A 19111-nucleotide genomic window follows, 5' to 3' on the forward strand; every position below is an offset into this window, starting at 1 on the left:
GGGGTTATCTTCCCCCGGGGGGGGGGGGGGACTGGCTGCATTCTATACTTATATCATTGCAGAGTGAAAGTGGAATGCGGCCAAGAGAGGGAAGTTGTCGAATTGGCTAACGGAAGATCATCAGGATGAATCAATTTAAATTAGAAGGGCTTGAATGCAATTTGACGTGGAGAAATTTTTTCACAGTGGTTTGAAAAGATGGATTAGCACGCATGCGTCCAGTTTGGAAACCGCAGACTCACTCTATTTTTTTTTTCTCTATTTGAAATCTGCTTTAAAATATATAATTTTTAGGAGAATCATAATAAAAAAGGAAGTTTAGAATGTCTTAAATATTCTTCATAAAGAAATCGGCCCCCACGGGGAGAGTGATCAAGATTGGATGCCACTCCTATGGGATATAGTTTTTCCTTTTCATTGCCAAAAGAAAGAGATCGGTGCACTATTTTAGATTGTTCATGAGTTGTTTCAGAAGACTTAATAAAATAATTTTCCGAAACTACTAAGTTGTTCCGGAACACTTAATAAAATAATTATAAGTTTCAAGAGATAAAATTCATTTTACATATCAATTATAAAACTATTTAAAATAAATAAATTCAAACAAGCACATATACGTGATCTTGGCAATTTAATTGTTCATGAGGTAAAGTTTTTTTAGTAGCAACTTTTTATTTTATATTGTTGACAATTATAGAGAAGTTTTTTTCTTAAAAAATAAGAATCCGACTAGAATCACGGAGGCAGATGAAGGAACGGTATTGAATTAGTTTTCCTTTTCTTTTAGTATGTCCCACACTCACTGCAAACTGAAACCGAAATTCTCGTTCATCTCAAGGAAGAGGAGGTGCTTGGCGCGTGGGCTGTTTCATGCAGATTGCAGACTGAGCATTAGCACAGCATGAAGAATACATCGAAAGAGAATTAATAATGATTAAAAAGGAGAAAAATCAATGAAAATAAAAACTACTTTGGTATTCTCTTTTTTTGGAAATTTATTTATGCCTTGTTTCACATTATGTCATAAATTTTGTATTTCGGTATTTATTGCTTTCATGATACCATCAGTTCTGCCTTGGACCCCCTCTTGTTTGCTCTCTCTCCTCTCTTCTCTCCTTCTCTCTCCATCAATTCATTCTCTACGAGTAATACTACTGAGATAAACCGTACACTGGTTTCTCCAGCATCATGAGCGAAGAAGAGGAGAGTTTTATAGAAACGAACTCGGCGCATCCAGGTTCATTCCCCTCCTATTTTTTCCCTTGTTTTCTCTTGTCATTGCGTGGGGTTTTACGGTTTTTGTTACCTCTGGTGTTTATCGCTTTCTGTTCTCGCTCTATTTTCCCTTTATTTGGTCGTGGGGGCTGTGCTTTTGACAATGTAGGTTATATAATTTCTCACTGCCTATTCAACACCCACTGAACTGTCCTGGGGTTCTATGGAGCTTGCATTTTCGCGGTAGTTCGAGCTGTGTCTTCTCGTCTCTATTTTTCTCCTTCTGCATTCTCGGTTTGGGGTGCACTGCGTTTCTACTTCGCTGATTACCTGTTAGCATCACACAAACCCTGAGAAGAGGGCATAAAAAAGCTTGTGTATAGGAATTTGTGCATCATTTCTTCATTATTTTTTTAATAATTTTTTTTTTATTTCTGTTCTTTCCCCTCCATGTATTTGGGTACGTGGTTAAATCACTGATCCGTCATATAAAAAATCTTTCTTTATTATGGTCATACCCATGAAATCACTCCATCAGTTGATTATCCACCCCTTTTTTTCTTGGAGAAGGAATGGGGTGGGGGTCTTACGCGCCGGGTGGATTTGCTGAATATGGATATGGGCACCATCCTCATTTGATCAGTACAGTCGGCTTTGCCAATGACCCTGTCCCATAGTAGCATGGAAGCTCTCTCATAATTATGAAGCTGTGGGTTCGATTTTGACTATATACAAGCTTTTAGTGCTTGCCCTTATAATTAAAAAAAAGTACAGTCGAATTTGAAACTTTTAAATTAATGATGTATATCTTGTGGTGTGCCTTAATGAACCCCATGATGCTTTATATGTTTTTGCCGATAATGGTTTCTTACTTGTACCAACTTTTCCAGACACTAATGGGGTCCTGTAGAACTCGTATTTGACTGGGAAAAATTTGTAGAAACACAACCGTCTCACCATAACATTTGTTTTTTCATATTGTGGTATTGGTGCTGTAAATGCGGCTGATTCTGTTATTATTTATGCCTATGGACTATAGTAACTGAAGCCACGTTACAACGTGATCATGCTTTCACCTTAAGCATAAATGTATATGAAGCTTTTATGTAATTTGTAAAATCTTCTTTATTACCCCTTGGATTTATTGCACCTCCTTCACATTATTCAGGGGTATATTATAGGTTGGGAATCTATCAGGTGTATGATAGCAATCGGTTAGAAATAGAAAACAAAAGGGCAGTTAATGGTCTTTGTAGTTGAGAATTTTGTGATTTCTGTTAGCTGGATTGGAAAAAACATATAGAAAGCGACCTGAATATTCCATATGCTATTGTCACTATAGTTAAACTGGGCTTGAGTTTGACTGCTGATACATTAAACAAGGTGTCACTTCACTGTCCTTCTTTTCCAGCCTGCTCATTCTGCAATATTTTGCAGTTATTGCTTCCACAGGCTAGGGCATCTTGTTTATTAATATTTTTGGCGGATGAGTAATAGGTGTTTAAATGTCCGTGTCAAGGGGACAATTCAAACTAACCGTCATTCATAACACAGGTCTTCTTGGCCCTGCAAAATGTGGCGCACTGAATTTGCAAGACAAACAAAAGCTAGTTCAAGAGATTGCTCGACAATCAAAAGATGCCAGAAATATGCTCTACTCCTTCACCCGCAAGGAGCTTCTAGAAATAATTTGTGCTGAACTTGGCAAAGAGAGGAAGTACACTGGGTATACGAAGACTCAAATGATAGAGTATCTTCTTAAGATAATTTCTAGGAAATCAAAGTTGCACATAGTCCAAAATAACAGTCACATTGGTTCTAAAAGGAAAAGTGGACCTCCATCTCAAGAATTACATTATGTTCCTCTGGCGAATAATAATAAAGGGGAAAAAGTAAAATCCTTGCTGTGTCAGAATGCTGCATGCAGAGCTACTTTGTGTCCAGAAGATGCTTTCTGTAAGAGATGTTCTTGCTGTGTTTGTCATTTTTATGACGATAACAAGGATCCTAGTTTATGGTTGACCTGTGGATCTGATCTTCTTGACGAGAAGGATTCATGTGGAATGTCTTGTCATTTACAATGTGCTTTGAATTATAAGAAGTCTGGAATTTTGAAGGGCAGATTTAGTACAACGTTAGATGGAAGTTTTTCTTGTGTTTCTTGTGGAAAAATTAATGGATTAATGAGGTAAGCACTTCATATATAGTAGCATATTCATGCGCGCACATACACACACAGAGAAACCCCATTATATCTGTCAACTGTTCATATTTTAATTAATTAGCAGGCAGAGTTACACAAAAAAGTTTTTATTGCCAGAGCTATATTGGTTTCTCTGTGGCAGTTTCAGGCACCTAATCCACAATGCATGTGCAAGAAATTGTAACATGACCTACGCATGCATGTATATGGAGTATGATCATGTTGCTGTGCCTTAAGAAACTGTCCTCTGACGAAGCAAACTGCAAACAACATAAAAATGATCTGTCAGTTCTTGTGCACAACTAGAAATCAATTTACATGCATGGATTCATGTGTGGTTGCAGATATATAGATATATATATATATATAGATATATATATATTGATTGATGCTAGGTAAATATGACACTTGCCTTAGTTGAATTACTTTTGAGACATATGAGTAAACAGATCTAATATTGATCATTTATAACTGTGATCGTACATGCAGTGAGACTTAGGTGTCTTGAGTGAAAATAATATAAAAAACAAAAGAAAAGATATTTTGGAATTTAGTAAAACAAATCTTCATTATGAATCGATTTATTACTATACAACAAACTTGAGTTGTTTGATTCTGAATATATTGTCTTGAAACAGTTCTAAACCTTTTGGATCTCTGGAAAAAGAAAGTAGAAACTGACTAACTGTAGTGAGATTTCAATTTCACAGGACATGGAGAAAGCAATTATTGGTCGCAAAAGAAGCCAGAAGAGTTGATATACTGTGTTTACGGATATCCTTGGCTCACAGAATTCTATTAGGAACTGAGGCATACAAAGAAGTACATAAGATTGTGGAAGCTGCTCTCAAGTTGCTTAACAATGAAGTGGGGCCTCAGGATCAGGAATGCTTAAGGATGACACGAGGCATTGTGAACAGGCTCTCATGTGGTGCTGAGGTTCAGAAGTTGTGCTCTTATGCAGTTGAGCGTTTTGATTCAATGTTTCCTAACCTTTACCCTTACTCTGTGGAAAAGAAAGATGAACCAAGTAAGTCATTTACTTATTTTTAAGGTCAGCTCATTGAGCTTCTAATTGAACTACTATTGATTTTCATGTCAAGTATGTTGTGGTATAGTGGCCAGCAGTGCATGTAGCGCTGTTAAGACAATTATATAGCAAGTACTGAGTTAGCTTCTGATGTTTTCGATCTAACATGTCATCTGTACATGCCTCTTGTCAAGGGCTTGTAATAGCTGTTTCAAACTTTTTAGGGAAGACTGAAATGGGGAATGGATATAAAATTTTGGTTTTCATCATATAAGATTGTTAAGATATATAACACGCTCTGGGAAAGACAGAGATGTTATTGGCATGATTAAAATTGCGCTGTTGCGCTACAGACAATGTTATACTTTCAGGCATGACATCATTTTGGGAAGACCTAGGAGTGAATCCGTAGAACTGTGAAACAAATTGATTTGTACTGACGTCCATTGCTTCACCTTCATCTTTCATTAGAAGAAAATTGCTAAAGGTGATTTACTCGGGCATCTATTCTTTATAATTATCAGATGATTAGTACAAATGATTTTGTAAAAATTACATCTAAGGATTCACATCTTAAAAAAGTTGATGTTATAAGATAGCAACTCATTAATATTTTCAAGGATGAAACTTAATATTAAGTTTTACTAAAGTTACTGTTAAATTTTAAGATAGTTATCAACTTTCCTTCCTAAAATTTGATAGTAATTTATCTAAAACCATATAGTAAATCCTGGAAAACTTTAAAATAACTTTGGTCCTTGAAAATAATTGTGATTTTTAAGATCTTTCAACATCAATATTTTAGGCCGAGTCCTTAGATGTAATTTTCATGATAATTTTTGTCCTTGTTATCATTTGTCCCTAATCTCACTCTTTCAAACGCCCTTCATAAAAAAGAGCTCAAGCAAGATGATCGATACAATTCTTTACTTTTATCAGTAAATCTTCAATTTTCTTGACTGATTTGGTTGGAAATTTATATCGGCAGCATGCACTATACGTTTTGAAGAGTGCCTTCCTACCTCTGTGGTCATTGTGCTGGGGTATGAAGATCATCTTTTAAAAGACTTTTTGGGCTGCAGGCTCTGGCACCGAACATCGACAATGGACTACTCTGAGCAACCTACCTTCATTGTATTAAGGCCAGAAAAAAAGTTTAAGTTGGAAAACCTCTATCCTTCTACTGAGTATTTTTGCAAGGCTTCTCTGTTTAGCAGCACGGGCATTCTGGGCACTGCAGAAGCTAGATGGGTCACCCCTTGTAATCCCAGCGTATCCCTTTTAAAAGTTACTAGAACTGGCAGTGACAGGGATCATATAAGATATTCGCCTCATGGATCCTCTATGACCACTCTGGACATGCATGGACAGGAAAAATACAGGATAGCTGTTGAAAATCATCACCGCATGGAATCTGCCAACTCTGACATCAACTCATTCTCTAGGGACCATACTGCAAAACTTTTCTTCTCTGATAACTTCAGGGCCAAGATTGAAAGGTTCCTCCCAAAGCCTCCATCAATTGAATCTCTTACATCTAAAACTTTTGCTGCGGTTTCACCTCCCACACCTTCGAAATTGGACAAAACGAGACAAGTTACAGGTTTGGGTGGCAGAAAGCGTTTGGAGGAAAATGATTATGAGTACTCTGTCAGGGTAGTCAAATGGTTAGAGCATGAAGGTCACATTGATCATAATTTCAGAGTAAAATTTCTGACTTGGTTCAGCCTAAAAGCTAATCCACAAGAGAGAAGGGTGGTTAGTGCTTTTGTGGATGCATTGATTGATGACCCACCGAGCTTAGTTGATCAGCTTATACACACCTTCATGGACGAAATATGTTGCGAGCAAAAGCCTTAGTGAGGACTTGGATTCTGCACTAGGCCATGCCATGATGGTTTTCAATACTAATAGGACGTCTAACTCTGAAGGATTTGTAAGAGCAGTTCATAGATATGGCTTTTCCTGAAGCTTTTTGACTTCCTGATGTTTGATTACGTATGAGATGCATGATGAGCATACTGATTGTGGGCTGCTTGTTGCCCCTGGGTACTCCAGGCAGTGTTTCTGATTCTCATATTTGTCAGTTTATTTCTAACGCGCTTTAAGTGGTAATAATTATAGTCATAATGAAAATGGTTGATCGACAGGGAAACTGATAACGTATATCAAGGAGAATGTATCTGATGTATATATATTTTTCCTTTACAAGTTATACCCAAAAAAACTTAAAAGTACTAAAGTTTATATACTTAATATGTTTTAGCTAAATTATAGAAATTGATTATTTTTACTCATTATTTATTATGTAACCAAGTATTATTGATATTTCTAATTTATCTTATCATTTAATTAAAAATATATTAATAAGATAACTTAAGTATTCAAGTTCTCTTAAAAAGCTGGGAAAGTGTTCAACTTCGATTTTCATTCAATGGTTGAATCCAAAAGAATATTATAAGCCATTTGACAAAAAAAAATTGTAGCTAATTATATGTATCTTTCTATTTGAGCTAATTTTCTATCTGAGTATCTCTCAGCGAGAGATTCAAATTTTGGTTTATCACATAAAAGATCAACCCTCATTGATTTTTGAAAAAACTTCATATGCAAGTTGCTTAAAACTAGCTCAGCATTAAATAATAAAACTGAAACAATATGTTTGTACCAAAGGAATTTAGCTGCCAGATGGTTGGAGTTGTCAATTTGAGTCTCGGGAATTAACTCGTTTAAGCCTATTAAATTGAGGCTTGAATTTGCTAAATAGGTATAAAAATAGAGCAAAAAGACTAAAAATCGGGCTTACAAGATGAGGCACAAAGACGGTGGCTCTTGAGGACCAAGGGTCGACGCTTTTGCATTTCAACTGAAAATTTGTAAAAACTAAAGAGAGGCAAAGCTTCAATCTTCATTGTTTCTCCATCCCCCATCATATTTCAAACACTGTTATAGATGATTAGAAGTTAATCAAAAGTGTAAATTTTATTTAGACAATGACCTAAATTATAAGTGAGTATTAGTGTTTTTGAATTTTGTCCAAATTACAGTTTTATGACTTGTACAGCTTTAGTCATAATTTTTATTTGAAAAAGATAACAATTAAAAAGCTAAAGGGCCAGCCCTATTTCAATTTCACAGAAACATTATCCAGACCACAGAATATTAAAACCACACATAATTACCCAGCTAACTGTACTCTTCATAGCGCCAATGGGTACAAGGAAGGATTCCTGTCTTGCCACTGGCAAATTCACTTCCCAGGGGAATCACATCTCCCCTATGGGAATCTTCCCCCGAACAGAACGAGATTATTAGACTCGGGACCATCTATATTCATTTTCTGAATTTCACACAACAGGGTAATGCTTCTCTTCCCTCGCCATGACATCTCCTCAGCAAGTCAATAGTTGCAGCATTCAACAGCTCCAGCGATTGGGTGTCTACCAATTCATATTAAAAATCTAGGCATGCCAGTTACGTTAACGAACTAAGAAAACTCCCTGTTTTCAAATGTAGGACACTTGTTCCAGTAACTGCCTCTTCGATAACCATCAATGCAGTGACTCCTTAACACTCTTAATATCAGTATGATGTCAGGATTCTCATGAAGACCCCAACAATCATACATTTTCCATGCCATTAGCAGCTTCATTAAATGTCGCAGCCAGGTACTCAGCAAGGCTTGGTTGAGAACCAGACTTAATTGGAGTCGCAGAAGGTCCTCCTTTATTTGTACTTGGTGACTTTGAAGTCCAGGATTTTGAATTCTCAGGTGTGTATTTATTATTTAAGCTAGCATCGGTCGCCTTCCATATGACAGGTTTCAAAAGCTGCCATGGATCTTCAACCATAGATTTCTTGTAGAACCAATCTACATCATGTGGCTTGTCCCCACCGGAGGAACGACCATGTGAACTCAGCCGCTGTCCACCATCATTTCTAGTGCTGTACCAGTTGCCTCTGCCTCTTCCTGGACTCAGACCAGGACTATGACTGTATCCTGGAGAAGGTTTAGGTTGACGAGCTGTGTGCTGTCCAGAATTATAAAAAGGCCTGCCTGATATTTCAAATCCAGGATTTTGATATTGGGGTGGACAATGATATTGAGGGGACCCTCTGGATCCATTCCAGGCTGGGTTTCTGTTGGGTACTGGCGATCCATAAGTGAAAGAGTGAGTCGTCTGTGAACTCATTGATCCTGTTATATTCAGTGCACAAAAAATATCAGACATGAAAAACAGGAATTGTAATCAGAACAATGACATGAGTTTCTAACACAACAAACTCATTAATACGCAGTATAGTACAAATCTTGAGATAGGGATGAAACATACTAGGTAGAGGCTCTTCTGTGTGAATGCGTATGTTTCAGCCAAAAAAAAAAAAAAAATCCCTCCTCCCTCTTAGGCCATAAGGCCTTCCCTGGGAAACAAGGGATAAAAAATGAAAAGAAAAATGTCTCTCATCCATGAAAGAAGTATCAGAACGGGAAAAAAAAGTATGCACTTCAGTTTACATGGACCCAGGAAAGTGCCTCCCCTGACAGAAAACTTTTTTCATATCCTAACATTTTTTCACTCAATGCATCCTTAAGTCATCATCAAGTGTGCTCCTCTATTTTGTGCAAGACAGCAGGAGCAATCTTAGGCAATCCACAATCAATTATGCATCCCAAGCAGCTCAAATAAGTGGGTACTAGCTTTTAGTAAAGGATGGATTTAAGTAACAGTTACCTGGAAACCGAGGTGGAGGCATACGCGGTGATGAAAATGGCGCCATAGGTGAACTAACAAAAGGAGTGGAATGATCAGGTGCTGTCTGGACATTGTTCTTCTTCTTGTTAGGAGAGAAAGCAGCCATCGGATCCGTGTAGAAGTCAAATCTTGGAGCAGAATATGATTTATCCTGTGCTGGCATAGTTGAAGAGGTTTCAATCAGAGGATTTGAGAGAGGAGAGTGCATTCCAGAACCGGAAGCTTTAATGCCACCAGCTGCTTCACTTAGCTCAGCTTGTCTGCGCATTTCTTCTAGCCGTCTCTTTCTTTGCCCTGAATCCTCCATCTAATCTGAGAATAAAGATTAATCATGTCAAAACATAAATTATTTCAATCACATTTGATAAGCAGCGATCAGAAACTGTGCCCGTAAACAGCACCAAAACGGCATGCTAAATACGATATAGCTCTCTTATTTTTCTTATCTAGTATTTAGACACTTCACTGAAGAAAAAAACAACGAAAAATTTGTAAGATCTACTGATGTTCTATATAAACTCAAAATACCCCGCGTGACCTAATTCCACAAAATGCTGAGGACAACAAAGTTAAAAGAAAAAGTGAATCTGCAATACTGTAGGATCCTTAGGACCCGTTTGCTTACGTCTTAGCACATGAAATGAAAACCAGCCTCCTTTCCAGTTTCCACCTGCTCGACCGTTTGATTACACGAAGGAGAGAAAAACGAAGCAGCTAGGGAAAACGCTTCGCTCAAACGGAGAGATGTTTCCTGCCCGGGATGGGAGGAGAGCCGGTTACCGTAAAGAAGACGGAGACGAATTTACTGAACTGCCCATGACGAAGCAGAAGAGGTTGATAAAGAGGCAGTTGGACCGGATTTGCCCAGAAGTGGAAAATATTGAGCATTTATTTGCACAGTTGAACATTAAAATATTTGCATAAATTGATAAACACAACTTAAATATCTCAGCATTTTCACAGATTGAAAAATTATTTGCAAAGAAGTATATCATATTGGCACAGCCGGAACATCAGCAAATTGTCTACTCTAAATAATATGTGATTCACGCAGATATGATAGCCAAAGAGAACAACGCATCATTGAAAGGTGGGATCAAAAGAGAGATTTAGGTGGATAGTATCCGAACCTTGACGGCAAAAATTTCGATGTACTCTAGCCCACTAGTTTCTATCACTTCTATCACCGCTGATACCTATGGCCCCGGTTCCCTCTTCTCCGTCCCCTAGTCGTTCTCGCCCGTATATTGGCCCTAGCTACCTCCAACACCGCTGTGCCCAGGCAACAATTCCCTCTCCTCCGTCAACTCTCAGAAATTCTTTATCCTCGCTTCTATTTTATCTTAATTACATGTACAATCCCTCTATTTTTGAAAATATAGATTTTAGTCCCAGCTAGACGCAATTTAAAAATATACAAAAATAGAAGGGGAAAAAAACTAAAAAACGACGTCGAAGAAGCATCAACTATTCTGAAACTTTTTCTGCCATTACTGATGGCCTCCGTTGCTGTATCTGTGGTCCATCCTCTGTTGCCTCCAAAAATCTTCACCCCAGCGTCTTATTATTTGATTCAATGTTCAAGTTCGCTTATCCGATCTAATGTCGAGAGAGGAGGTTCCAATCGACAGGATGAGAAAAATCCTAAGAAACGATTGAGCCGTAGAAAGAAGACAAGGAAGAGAGATAAGCAAATGTGGGAGGAAGGAAGTCTTTTATGGCATTTTAGTGTTGCCGCCGCCTGTGAGAAGAACTCACGAAGGATATGGATAATTTATTTTATCCATTAATACCTCCTGTAATTAATACTAATCGACTAATTTGAGAAGATCAAGAAAATAAATTAAATTAGTTATTTGTAATAAATAGATATTGTTCTTTTTAAAATATCCTTATTAATCAAGTGTGTTAGTTAAAATTGCTATTATTAGAAGAACTATCTTGAAAAGAATACACAAATATTAGAGACAAAGTAGATTGAGGTTTTATATTTAGAATAAAATAAAAGTCAAACAATATCTTATATTAAGGAAGATAGGTAGTACTATTTTCGGTAATTATGTATTTGACTTTTAACTTTGAGATTAATTTATTTATTTTTTAAGGTATTTTTTATAATAATTAGACATGTTAAATATTTCACCAAATAATAATTCTAACTAATACATATTATTAGTAAAAATGTTTTAGAAAAGACAACGCCTAATTATTACAAATAACTAACTTAACAAAATTTCTTAACCTATTTAAATTAGTCAACTAACTCTTATAATTAAGGACTGGGGGTAGTATAAGATAATGGCTGATTGATTAATTTAAGTAGATTAAGAAAATCAGTTAAATTAGTTATCTATAATAAATAAGTGTTATTTTTCTGATAATATCCTTACTAATTAGGTACATTAGCTACAATTACCATTACTATAAAGATTACTTTGAGAATAAATAAATATAAAAAACAAAATAGAGTGAGATTTTATATTTATGATTAAAATAAAACTCAAACTAGATTTTAGGTTAAGGACAAAAAGTAATGTTTGACTATTATTCACTTATAAACAAATAAGCATACAAGAGAAGTTGTCTTAACTTACTTAAACTGTGTTTATAAGTGCTTCCAAAACGGAGCCTTGTTTTTTTTTATTCTGTATTCGTTTGGTTGGCTTATTTAAATATTATAAACGCATTTTATATAAATTGAGATAAATCTTTTTAGCATATTTATCTCTATTTTACAGATAATAATTAAAATGTTACTTATAAACAATTTCAATCCATCACTTATCAAACTATTTCGCTCTTGTTTTTTTTTGTTTGTTGCCAACCATCCAACTTACCAACTATTTCACTCTACTTTAACTAATCTTTGTTATGTCAAGAAAAAAAAAACTAATCTTTGAAAATTAAGCTTTGATTTTCATCCGATATAACCAAATCTGGCAGATAACCATCGAACGCCAAGGCTTCGGTAAATAATAGTATTTGAAGAGCCTTTTTGTCCACCAATAATCTTTTTTTAAAATTCAACCAAAAACCTTGGACCTCTATAAACTTTTAAGTTAAACAAAAAACTCTTCCAGGCAAAAAAAAAAAATCATTAGTTTGAAAGGATCAAATCCGTTAATGTAAAAAGTGTCCTATTGGCAAAGCTTGGTCCCCGACGTCGCGGGCCCTGGGCCAGCTCTGCAGGCATTGGCTTGGGCTTTTCTAGTTTTGCATCCCCATTTTCTCCAACCATGGGATCAGCGGAACACTTCAGTTTAGCACACTCCCGAGGCACGGTACCAAACGAAACCCGCGGGGGGGAATCTGATTCCTGAAAGTCCACCGTCTGATGAACAACCACTCCTCCATCCGACGGCATCGGTTCAAGGTCCATTGTTGGTTACTTTGCTCACAACGTATTCGATAAAGGCGCTCCACTCACAAAGAATCAGAGCGGCGGCAGATTCCAGCACTTGGGAGCACAAAGCACGCTTGCTTGGCTTTCTACCTTTTTCCTTCAGCCTCTCGTGTAAATGCATATAAAACAGTTCATTTAGTTGCTAACAACAACTACCCACTCTCTGTTTCCGTGTTCCCGGGTAGTCTCTCTTCTCTTCCCAGTTCCCAGTTGTCCCAGACGCGAAGATTTGTGCATCTTAGCTTTCCGCTTGGAGCCCTCTAGCGGTTTCTTCTGGACCTGCCTGGGGCTATGCTCACCCACGAAGACTACCAAGGTATTCTTTTAATTTTCTTCTGGGTTTGAACGTAGCCACATATGGTAAGAACTCCAACGATATTTGCAATTTCGTGCTGTAAATTCATCTTCCTTTATTATTTTTCTTTTATTATCTTTGCATTTCGAGTGAGATAAATCATTTATGGTTGATTTGCCTAGAGGTTTTGGTATAATGCATTTTTCGTCTTCTCTTTGCGTTCATTCGTTTTCTCACCTTGTATCCTTGGCGATTATATATCGCCCCGGTTTTAAAATTCCTCCGAACGAATAAATTTTACTTTTATAAGTAGAAAAAAAAATCTTTCGAATTCAGTTGATAGTGATAGTGATCCAAATCAACGCTGAGTTGTTGACAGTAACGACATTTAGCTTGGCTACATCCTTATCGACCAACAGTTTAATCTCGCCCTTTATTTCAATTTTGTTGTCCGATTCTCTTAGAATTTAGGTTTTCGTAGTCCTTTCTTTTATTGGAAAAGGTAATTCGACTCGGATTGTTCTTTCGTGCCTGAGTTTGGTTCAAAGGATGGAGCATATCATACCATGTCTCGAACCCGGAACCTCTTAAGAGACTCATAAAGAATGTTCCAAGAAGCCACGAGGGAGCCTGGTTCCGTGCCTGAATTTGTGTGTGTGTGTGTATGCTTTTGGGGCCCAGAGTTTGGGTATCTTGTTGGCTGGCTTAAGAGTCTGCTTCAGGCTTTTAACATAGTTTAAGACTTCTACGTGCAAAATTGTGGAAAGTAAGCAACTTATTTTTGCTGAACTCCTATAGGTCCTGTTTGGTACGAAGCATTGAAAATGAGGGATAGGATTGAGATTGTAATTGAAAAAAAATCATTAAAAGAGTGTTTAGCATAAGTAATTACTTGTTACATGGAATTAGGCAAACCCATAGAGGTGGGATTGGGAAATACCATTTCTCTCCATGGTATTTCCCAATCCCAAATACATGGGTTTGGCTAATCCCATATAACAATCAATCTTTTATGCTAAACACTCTTTTAATAGATTTTCTCAATTCCAATCTTAATCCCTATCCCTAATTTTCAGTGCTTCCTACTAAACGTAACCATAGTTCCGGCTGATTCTCAGTTTGCATAGTTTTCCCCTTAGCATCTTTTTATGAAGGTTTTAAACTCTCGTTATAATAGATATATATATTAACTTATTTTATATTGCACTTTTCAGTTGCTTAGTTTTCCTATAAGCATCTCTTTGTGAAGGTCTCTAAACTCTCACTATAATAGTTTCACATTAACTTGTTTTATGTTGGACTTTTTAGCTGCGTTTGGGCTTAATTTCTGTCAATATGGCCTCCGTTGCTGTTGTGGTGTTTGGAGTTATTTAAGCCCCATGTAAAGAAATATTTTGACCTTCCAGTTTTTCATGTGATAACTTGTATGATTCGAATGAATGTCATGGAATTTGATACAAAACTAACTGTGTTTAATGAAAGTATACTGATTAAATAGAAGAAGTAAAAGATAATCTTAACATTTTGGCGCACATGCTCACTTTGAAACCCACATGCTAACTCCCAGTGCCACAGTGAATCTTATTAACAACAATTAATTAAACCAACTGGGGCAAAAAGCTCTGTTTGTATTCTCCTCGGGTTCAAAGGATCGGGGTGACCATGTGTGATCGACTCCTCGTCACCGTAAATTGTGACTTTATATTTACCAGTCTGTTTAGAGTCCTTCTTAATATGCAGACTAAATCTGAAATCCATGAGTAGCTGTTGTTATTGATTGGTCGACCTAGTGAACTTTTTTCTGATGTATGATTGCTTTAAGCAAGTTGAAGCTGTGCAATCTGTGGGCAACATGACGTAAAAACTAACAATTGTTTGTAACTTTGCTTTTGATATCCTTGCAATCACATGCAGAGTGCAGACACCTAATTTCTTTTGGTTAAAATAAGTACCCTCTTGTACCAGTCAGATATCTCTTTTTAATACATATGAGCAGATTTGATCTAGAATGATGAGTCTTCCCATCACCTTTTGTGCATATTGATGTAGTTTTCCAGACCAAAAAAGAGGATATGAGAAAGAATAAGTGGCTACCAAATAGGTTTCTTTTCCAACTCACATAAACTTCTTATTGTTTGGGGAAAAAAAGGGGTTTCTTCTGAGGTGCTAATTGTTTTGCTAATGGGGAAAAATAGGGCTTTCTTTGGGTAGTCAGTATTTCCCCCCCTTTATAATATTGTTTTAATAGACAACTGAAAGATTTATGAAACTCACTCTAATGAAAAACGGTACATGTAGGCTGAGATTTTGATTGATGCCTCTTGCTTACCTATTTCTCTTCTTGATTTATGCCAGGTGTTTCAAATTGTTACGTTTTCAAGAGCCGATTGCAAGAATATGCCCAGAAAGTGGGACTTCCCACACCTGTCTATGAAACCATTAAGGAAGGGCCTTCACATCAACCTTCTTTCAGATCTACAGTCATAGTCAATAATGTAAGATATGATTCTTTGCCTGGTTTCTTCAATCGTAAGGCAGCAGAGCAGTCAGCTGCGGAGATTGCTCTGCGGGAGCTGGCAAAATCTGATGAAGTTAATCAATCCATCACCCAACCTGTTGTAAGTTATCTTTATTTTGTATTTTGTAGGAACTAAAAGTTTATTGTTCTTAGTTGTAGGATACGTGGGTATTCTAGTTATTCAAATTAGATGCCAAGTTTTGTCAGTTGTCTTCCAGGATAGTTGAAGGTATACAATCCTTCTATTATAGAAGCATATAATACCTTTCAAAAAACTGTTCTTTCTTAGATAACTTTCGATTGACATACCAAATTCAAGAATCCTGAAAATCATGGTATCCTAGTACCTCATACGGTGTAAGATAATGATGTGCCAAATTCTTCTTTAGTATTCTGTTAAGGCCCAGAAACCGTTGGTGAGGTTGACTTATTCAAGGAAACGTGCCAGAGAAAATCAAGGGATTATGAGTTGATTCTGTTTTGAATTACTTTGAAATATTTTCTGTTGCTTTTCCGGTGAGAAATAAGTGGTAATATCCACTCAAATAGGATTAGATTCTTATCCTTCCGTTATCATTATTTTCAGACTTTATTTAATTATTTTCATCTCTGTAATTCAACTATAAATATGCCATTGGCCACTTGAATAAAGGATCGAACATTACAGAGTGATTTTTCCTGAATTGGAGATTCTCCTTTGGTTTATTAGAGAGTGTTGTGAGATTCCTACTGCATTTTCTAGTGGAAGATATTCTCTTTTCCTTTCAGTTCTCTATTTTTGGACTAAGGTCTCTACCATATTCCTTACACATTTTTTCCAAAAAAAAACAAAAGGAAAAAGAAAAAAAGCTTAGAGCTCTCCTTATTGTTCAGAAAAGTATGTTCTGTAATTTGAGGTTTTGGGATCAGAAAATGCAATGGCAATTGCTAGGGCATTACCTGTTAAGTGTTGTGGGATAAATTATATTTACTCTGTCAAAATTGAAGTCATTTTATATTTTCTCACTCATCAATGGAATACGTTGCATTTCATATCACAATTATATGAGATATTAGATATTACCTTCGGTTCTCAATATAAGAGTTAGTTTGACTTTTAATTTGATCCTAAATATAAGACCCCGATCCATTTTGTCTCTCATATTTATTCATTTTTTCAAAGTAGTCCTTGTAGTAGTTGCACATGTTAAAAGTTTCATTAAATGATAGTTTTAAGTAAAACATATGATTAGTAAGGGTATTTTAGGGAACAATGTCTATTTATTACAAGCAACTAACTTAACGAACTTTCTTAATATATTCAAATCAGTCAATTAGCTCTTATAATAATGACTGGAGGTAGTATTAGATTAACTTAAAACCTTCTTTTGGGCCTTATGACCATCCTTGTTGCTTTTGGTATTTTAAAACTTTGTTGTTGCAAATGTGTTGCTATCGCTATTATAATCCACAATATTATCTATGTTCATTAATGGCTACAGGACACAGGCACTGCACTCTTCTGGATTCAATATTTAAGGTCATGTTGAGCTCTATATAATACATACATGAGTTTAAACTTCGGCATAATAGTCTCATTGTATCACTAGCCCTTTTAGGTGCTTGATATTTGTTGATTCTATTGCAGCTTTCATCTAAGTTTTTCACCAGAAACTGTATAAGTTGTAGGCTTGTTTATTTGATATTATACTTTGGCATGTAGCTCCACTGATTAATTTGTTTGATTTGTTTTTGGTTGCATTATTTCTTTGCAAGAAAGGTGATGTTCCCATTGCACTATCTAAAACTTAGTTTTCCAAGTTACCTTGTTTCAGCTGTATTGGTTATACTAGTTGCTGCTTGTAACCCAGTTAATGGTGTCTATTCCAGATTGAAACAGGATTGTGCAAGAATTTACTTCAGGAATATGCACAGAAAATGAATTATGCAATGCCCTTGTATCTATGCAAAAAGGATGAAAGACCTGGCCGATTGTCATCATATTCATGCACAGTTGAGATTGGGGGAATTCGATATATTGGAGCATCAGCAAGAACGAAGAAAGAAGCGGAGATAAAAGCTGCCAGAACTGCTTTACTAGCCATTGAATCCAGTGCATCACATTCTTCTGAAAAGCAATTTGGCCCCTCAAAACTGACAGTTGTTCCATGCAAGAAAAGGGTAGCAGAACCAATTGGCAAGGTTGGTGAGACTTCTAAAGTCCCAAAAGCCAAGAAAACACGATTTAAAAGGAAACCACCAAGAAAGAAGGAATCTGGAGACAAGAAGGGTCGTAATCATATTGAAAGTGCAAACCATATCGAAGCAAATGGAGAGTCATACACAAATGTAAATGACGAGTCTTGCGTCCAGACCTTGGAATCTGGAACAGAAGCTTTGCAAGCTGTTGATTTTGACAATGGAGTGTCAGTTGATTATCAAAATGAGAATGGCGTATCGTCTGGGGAAGGTTTGTTGTCTCTGAATAGCAGTAAGGCCCTTGAAAACGGAGAGTCAATGGAAGTGCAGTCCACTGATTCTTGCATCCAGACCATGAAATATGGCCCGTTTTCTGCAAGTTCCATGAAAAATTTTGATGCTGGAATGTTAAGTGATCATCAAAATGACAACGGGATGCTGGCTGGGGATGATTCCCTGTCTTTGAATAGCAACAAGGTTTTTGGAAATGGAAATGCAACAGAATTGCCAAACACTGAATCTTCTTTGAATAGCAATAAGGCTTTTGGAAATGGAAATTCAACAGAATTGCCAACCAATGAATCTTCTTTCCAGATCATAGAATCGAGCTGTGGGTGGCAGAAGCCATGAAAAGCATCGACATTGGAATGCCTATCAATTATCAAAAGCAAAGGGTCTATTGGATGGGGGAAATTCTTTGTCGTTTAATAATAATTCCATTTTTGTAGACAAAAAGTTAATCATATTGCTATCCGATGAGCCTTGTGTCCAGACCGTGGAATCCATACCAGTGGCTGAAGCCATGAAAATTTTTGATGATGGAATGACATTTGATTATCAAAATGAAAAAGGTATATTGGTCGTGGAAGGTTCTTTGTCTCTTAGCAGCAATATTTTTCAAAATAGAAAATCAATAGAACTACAATACAGCAAGTCTCTGTCTCTGAATAACAGTGAGATTTTTGAAAATGGGTCTGTGACCGGTGATTGTGTTGCTGAAGCAATTAACTCATCTGTATCAAACCCATTCGAAGAAGAGATTTGAGATGAAGCAAATGTTAGAGCTATGGAAAAATCGGTTGACTGCTAGTTTCCAACGGTTTTTCATCTCTGGCAGACAGATATGATTCGATGCAAATTGAGAATTTTGCCATGTGATTGAGAACGGGGTCTCAGTGACATTTATGGTTTTTACATATAGCAGTCTCGGCTCCTTTATGTAGTGCTCAGTTTCTTCGATATTTGCTCCACTTTTCCCATCAATCAACTATAGATCTGTCGTGCACATTGTATTTGCAAAATACAAATTCATTCACAAAAGCTGTTAGGCAGGTTAACCTAATTTGAAGATAACAACAAAATAATGTAAAATATACGTGGCTCAAAGAGCAAGTTGTTGGTGTTTGGGAACATCATGCCGTAGGTTTAGCTTCCTACAAAATCATGATTAGGTTGATTTTAATGTGCTTTGAATCGAATGTGCAGAGTCAAGTAGGTCTTCTGCATGGGACAAAA

General features: G+C 36.5%; 3 protein-coding genes across 5 annotated transcripts; 2 read left to right on the forward strand and 1 right to left on the reverse strand.

Moving 5' to 3' along the window:
* Positions 1 to 1094: 1094 nt before the first annotated feature.
* Positions 1095 to 6536, forward strand: LOC114734298 (VIN3-like protein 2). The gene is made up of 4 exons (XM_028921903.1): positions 1095 to 1237; positions 2770 to 3403; positions 4129 to 4448; positions 5437 to 6536. The coding sequence occupies exons 1-4, from the start codon at positions 1189 to 1191 to the stop codon at positions 6306 to 6308; spliced, it is 1875 nt and encodes a 624-aa protein (XP_028777736.1). The 5' UTR covers positions 1095 to 1188; the 3' UTR covers positions 6309 to 6536.
* Positions 6537 to 7447: 911 nt separating this feature from the next.
* LOC114734303 (protein SICKLE) lies at positions 7448 to 10839 on the reverse strand. Of its 3 annotated transcripts, none has more exons than XM_028921913.1 (4): positions 10333 to 10839; positions 9828 to 9953; positions 9182 to 9514; positions 7448 to 8646 (listed from the first exon to the last, which is right to left on the reverse strand). In XM_028921913.1, the coding sequence occupies exons 3-4, from the start codon at positions 9507 to 9509 to the stop codon at positions 8069 to 8071; spliced, it is 906 nt and encodes a 301-aa protein (XP_028777746.1). In that variant the 5' UTR covers positions 9510 to 9514; positions 9828 to 9953; positions 10333 to 10839; the 3' UTR covers positions 7448 to 8068. The 3 variants fall into 3 exon arrangements, with proteins under 3 accessions (XP_028777746.1, XP_028777744.1, XP_028777747.1); XM_028921911.1 differs by having other exon boundaries at positions 9828 to 10012; XM_028921914.1 differs by lacking the exon at positions 9828 to 9953.
* A 1852-nt stretch (positions 10840 to 12691) lies between these two features.
* LOC114734302 (double-stranded RNA-binding protein 1) lies at positions 12692 to 18854 on the forward strand. The gene is made up of 3 exons (XM_028921910.1): positions 12692 to 12921; positions 15256 to 15518; positions 17288 to 18854. Exons 1-3 carry the CDS (start codon positions 12897 to 12899, stop codon positions 18224 to 18226), a joined length of 1227 nt encoding a protein of 408 aa, XP_028777743.1. The 5' UTR covers positions 12692 to 12896; the 3' UTR covers positions 18227 to 18854.
* The last annotated feature ends 257 nt before the right edge of the window (positions 18855 to 19111 follow it).

This window comes from Neltuma alba, unplaced genomic scaffold, assembly GCF_004799145.2.
Source record: "Neltuma alba isolate B1F8T4 unplaced genomic scaffold, ASM479914v2 tig00013084_pilon, whole genome shotgun sequence".
Taxonomy (NCBI): Eukaryota; Viridiplantae; Streptophyta; class Magnoliopsida; order Fabales; family Fabaceae; genus Neltuma; species Neltuma alba.

What these genes read in the sequence shown, in the direction of transcription:
- LOC114734303 (XM_028921914.1), bottom strand. Translation starts at nt 9,509, where the DNA reads ATGGAGGATTCAGGGCAAAGAAAGAGACGGCTAGAAGAAATGCGCAGA. An exon ending in GCCTCCACCTCGGTTTCCAG is followed by an intron (nt 8,647 to 9,181) that starts GTAACTGTTACT and finishes TGAATATAACAG; the next exon opens with GATCAATGAGTTCACAGACG.
- LOC114734302 (XM_028921910.1), top strand. Translation starts at nt 12,897, where the DNA reads ATGCTCACCCACGAAGACTACCAAG. An exon ending in CACCCACGAAGACTACCAAG is followed by an intron (nt 12,922 to 15,255) that starts GTATTCTTTTAA and finishes GATTTATGCCAG; the next exon opens with GTGTTTCAAATTGTTACGTT. An exon ending in AATCCATCACCCAACCTGTT is followed by an intron (nt 15,519 to 17,287) that starts GTAAGTTATCTT and finishes TGTCTATTCCAG; the next exon opens with ATTGAAACAGGATTGTGCAA.
- LOC114734298 (XM_028921903.1), top strand. Translation starts at nt 1,189, where the DNA reads ATGAGCGAAGAAGAGGAGAGTTTTATAGAAACGAACTCGGCGCATCCA. An exon ending in AACGAACTCGGCGCATCCAG is followed by an intron (nt 1,238 to 2,769) that starts GTTCATTCCCCT and finishes TTCATAACACAG; the next exon opens with GTCTTCTTGGCCCTGCAAAA. An exon ending in GGAAAAGAAAGATGAACCAA is followed by an intron (nt 4,449 to 5,436) that starts GTAAGTCATTTA and finishes TTATATCGGCAG; the next exon opens with CATGCACTATACGTTTTGAA.